This window comes from Branchiostoma belcheri, unplaced genomic scaffold (assembly GCF_001625305.1).
Source record: "Branchiostoma belcheri isolate BF01 breed outbred unplaced genomic scaffold, Haploidv18h27 scaffold794, whole genome shotgun sequence".
NCBI lineage: Eukaryota > Metazoa > Chordata > Leptocardii > Amphioxiformes > Branchiostomatidae > Branchiostoma > Branchiostoma belcheri.
In genome coordinates this window covers 3205-7808 of record NW_017804458.1, presented here as the reverse complement: position 1 = coordinate 7808, position 4604 = coordinate 3205, and the positions used below count along the sequence as shown (strand labels likewise).

The 4604-nt window shown below is 40.2% G+C and overlaps 1 protein-coding gene across 1 annotated transcript; it reads left to right on the top strand.

The window, feature by feature from the left end:
- The first annotated feature begins 380 nt into the window (after positions 1 to 380).
- LOC109485973 (leucine-rich repeat-containing protein 70-like) lies at positions 381 to 3807 on the top strand. Its single transcript, XM_019789673.1, has 3 exons — positions 381 to 1346; positions 2424 to 2535; positions 3535 to 3807. Exons 1-3 carry the CDS (start codon positions 381 to 383, stop codon positions 3717 to 3719), a joined length of 1263 nt encoding a protein of 420 aa, XP_019645232.1. The 3' UTR covers positions 3720 to 3807.
- The last annotated feature ends 797 nt before the right edge of the window (positions 3808 to 4604 follow it).

Genomic DNA, 4604 nt, shown 5'->3' with positions numbered 1-4604 from the left:
ATTATGGACACAAGAATCGTTTACACACTTGTTTTTCCGACTGTGATATCTCGCAGATAGTTTAGTGTCATTGTATCACAGGATGTAGAGGGTGTGATACCGTCATTTCTAAATTGGATAGTAATTGTTTTACGCATGCATTTCTACACTTCACCTCTGTTATCAACATACTGCACACTAAATAAGCCATATACGAGAGGTCTTATGATTACTGCCACGTTTCTTGTCCCTCCGCTATTTTTAAACAAACTTCGAATCATAACATTTATACCTCTGATAGTGTGATTAACCACTTCAAGGGGTAATTTAGCGCTGTGAAAAGCAGAGTGGTATCATAACGCCTCTCTGTTTTCTGTTGTTAACAGCCGGCCACCATGGCCATGGCCCGCACTAGGACGTCTTGCCTGTTGGTATGTTTGCTCGCTGTCCTGACCCGAGGTGTGACTGCCCTTGACTGCGCACCCCAGTGCCGATGTTACGGTACCACTGTCGACTGCAGTCACGGAGCCCTCACAGGATTTCCGACAAATCAACACATACCAACTTCAACAGAAGTCCTCCTGTTGAATGATAATCAGCTGTCAGTAGTGTTCCGTTATCCTGAGCTTCCCACCCTACTGGAACTGAGCCTGGAAGATAACTCCATCACTGCCCTGTCAAAAGATTCATTCCTTTATCGGACAAGCCTTCAGATTCTCCGATTAGGAGGAAACGCGATCTCCAATCTTCCCGCTTCGGCTTTCAACGGGCTGAGCCAACTTGTGAGACTTTACCTGAATAGAAACACCATCACAACAATAACTGCGTTTGGAAGCAATTCTGTCGTCAAGAGACTGAAGATGCTCGACTTACAGGACAACAAACTCACGTCCATCGGCATCGGGACGTTCACAGGAGTCTCACTTCTTACGGAGCTCAACCTTTCATCTAATAACATCTCAGCGATAGAAGACAGGAGCTTCAGTCATCTTAAGGAGCTACTTGTCCTGTACCTGCATTCAAATCACATCGGCATGTTGACCAACGCGACCTTCATGGGAATGTCAGCCTTAACTCGTCTGACTTTGAGCAACAACAAGATCCAGAGTCTACCTGATATGGCCTTCATCGGCGCCCCAAACCTGGGGTTTCTGGACCTGTCATTAAACGACCTCTCCACAATCACACAGAAAGCGTTTTCAGGACTGTACAATCTAACCACCCTGCTTCTGGGTAATAACAAAATCATCTCTATCGAGGACTGGGCGTTTGGTGACCTGGTGAAGCTGCAGTCATTGGTCCTGAGGAACAATTTTCTACAGAACATGTCAGCAGCAACTTTCACGTTCACCTCTGCGGAACTATTGGTGAGCCCGTTCGTTTGTATTAATTCGTATCAATTTAAACTAGGAAGGTATCATTTGCGAATTAAATGCATAATTTTTAGCTTCACGTGGTCTAGGTCAACAAACTACTGCTCTGTTTATTCTTACTCTAACGCATTCATAGCTATGGCTACATTGTATGGTGAGCATCCCCTCCAACTCTGTCCTGCCACTGCACATAATGTAACACAACACCACAGACTTTCTGCTACATCACACGCTACTATGGTGACAGACATCTGGTCCAGGTCATTGACTTTATTTGTTTAGAGAAGAAGAAGAAGCAACTGAGCAAAAACAATATGTTTTTCTGCAAAGGTTAGCATAGTAACGCACACAAACTAGCTAGTTAAAGTAAAATCATCAGAGAATAAAGACCAAATCCATTCTGGCCCTTGTAGGAGCTGGACCTCGCTCATAACAGTCTCACAACCATCCGGAGGGGAGATTTTGCCAGGCTGACAAAACTGGCGCATCTTCATATACATGTGAGTCGACCCTGTAGGCATCGTTTAGCAAATGCCTATTTCCTTCATAGAGATCAACGATCAGATAAACCTTGAAAACAAATTGCTTTTCAATTGGATTCTTGTGTTACTTTCATGCAGTTTTTTTCACTTCTGTTGCATTTATATCAAATCACGTAATTTACCACTATATGATTCACAGTATATTACGTTAGCACTATATTGTATCATTGCCATAAGACTGAATATTATTCTTCAATGATACTGAGTTTACGCCATACAATATAAGTAGCTGTTCTATACCTAACCAAAAGTTGTTCAGTATCAACATATAGATCACACACCGATGTGCTATTCACTATTATATTCATATCGTCATTCCATTATATTGACCATATTATCTTTCTGGTGTGGAGAACCTAAAAAATTGTATTACTTTTGTATTTTATATGTTATTTGTCATTGTAATTGGGCTCCCTTGGAAATCAGCCCCTTGGGGCTGAAGGGACAACCCATACGTCCTAAGATGAATAAATAAATAAATAAATAAATAAATAAAAAAGCTTGTATCGTTTGTTTAACCCCCGTGCAGGCTAACGATATCGCAAACGTGGAGGACTTTTCGTTCGAGAATCTCGCCAACCTGAAGGTCTTAGGGATATACGAGAACCGTCTGACGAATGTCTCAGCTGCAACATTTAAAGGTAAACAGTACAGTGTAAGCTACCAGTGAAATAAGTGACATTCCAGCTCGATAATAGCAATTATGTAACACATTTATATTCTATCGTCATTACAGGTATACCTTGACAAACAAAATATTGATCAGCCATACGGTCGAAATATGTGTATGTGTGTGTGTGTTTGTGTGTGTGTGCGTGTATGTGTGTATGACATGTGTATGTGTGTGTGTGTGTGTGTGTGTGCGTGTGTGTATGTGTGTGTGTGTATGTGTGTGTGTGTGTGTGTGTGTGTGTGTGTGTACGCGCGCGCGCATGCCGTGTGGATTTTTTTTGTGTTTGCGTGTCAAAGCAGTGACCAGAAAGGAACGTGCACTGCCCTCTCACGTGTAATGTAAAGGTTGACTGGTAGCTATTAGGTTTGTAATTGATTATATTTCATCTTTTAAAGGTAAAGGACTCCAGGAAGACTAGTAAACAAACTTTATATTACTAATGGAGATTCCTAATAAACATAAACATAGATTGGCCTTGTAGCTCAAATATATTATATGACCTGGAAAGGTTTAATCGCTACCGGCGTATATTTTAGACAGTGGAAAAACCTGTTCTCGTACAGAAACACGTGGCGTACGGTTGTCGGGTCAAAGTTGGACAGTGTCTGCTCACACCCTGGAGCAGGTTTCCTTCTTCCATGTCACAGTCAGAATGTTTCAAAAAGAATGTATACTTGAACTAGGGCTGCTTGTCATTACTGCTTAAATTTTTATTATTTCTTCTTGACAAGGCTTTTTCTAGAGTTGACAAAGGTTTCGCATTTAGAAAGCGCTTATGATCTAATATATGTAGGTCAATACAGATAATATAAATACATGTAATTGTGTGTAATTGTCTTCTGTGTCACACAATATGTGCTATACTGATTGAGAAAGAATACTAAAGAAAAACAACACTTGTATAGATGTATGCGTTTGATGATCTGATACACGTGGAATGTTGACAGGGTGCATATTTACCTTACAGGCCTGGTGTCTGTGGAGCATATAGGGATGGGAAATCAGCCTATTGGAAGCTTTCCTGACGACACGTTCTGGCATCTTCCAAAGCTCGCTCACTTGGGCCTACTCGGCAACCCACTCGTGAGCATCAGCGACGCTGTGTTGTCTCCCCTACAAAGCTTAAAAAGTGTAAGTAATCCAGAAAACTAATTCTATTTGTGTTTCAATTGGTGATGACAGCAGATCGTGTTACCATAATGATAGTGCCTTGTCAAAATATTTAAGGAAGAATTCAAGAAAGCGATACAAACATCAAAAATACATTATCAGCAGATCATCGTATTATGTATCAGCGACTGCCGTGTGGTTTGACATTTTTTTCATATTGCAACTGAATTCCGGAGTTTTGATATTCTGATAAAGACATACATGTATCAAGACATATAGTGATTTGTAGTGCAAGAATCAGTATTGTAAATATGAATATGAAAAAAGATTATATATCTTAATATGGTCCCTTTTATCCGCTTTCGCGTGTAGATCGATTTGGCAAAATTCAAGCTGAGCTCCTTGCCGGCTTTGCCGGTTTCTTTAGAGTCACTGTCGATCAAAAAGACCCGGCTGTTAACGGAACTCCGCCCGGGAGACTTCACAACACTTCCCCGATCAGGTAAGGGACATGATTTGTCCGCCTGACAGGTTAGAAAACTCTCTCAATGGCATGCCCTAGTGTCGATCTTGTTTAATTTCCAAAACCATGCTTAGCTTACAACTTGTCTTTAGCGACAGTATCAGTTGCAGGACATTGCAAGATCACAGATCACAAACCTTATTTCTGTAATGCATTATTTTCATGATTTTCGAGACAAACATTTTTCGTAAAATGTCACAGCACAAATATGTATTCTGTGTATTAGTATATTTGTATTAAGAGGGGCTTGCCACACTGTTTTCTTTTTGCTGTATGTACATCTCTTAGATAAACGAATAAAAAAAATAAAAAATAATAAAAAATAAAATAAAAAAATAAAAATAAATAATAAAAAATAAATAAAAAAAGATCACAGATCATGCCCTTGTTGACAGGCTCAGTAT

Excerpts from the sequence above, each read along its gene's own strand:
- LOC109485973 (XM_019789673.1), top strand. The coding sequence starts at position 381 with ATGGCCCGCACTAGGACGTCTTGCCTGTTGGTATGTTTGCTCGCTGTC. Across the intron at positions 1,347-2,423 it reads TCACCTCTGCGGAACTATTG|GCTAACGATATCGCAAACGT; the intron begins GTGAGCCCGTTC and ends ACCCCCGTGCAG. Across the intron at positions 2,536-3,534 it reads CTCAGCTGCAACATTTAAAG|GCCTGGTGTCTGTGGAGCAT; the intron begins GTAAACAGTACA and ends TTTACCTTACAG.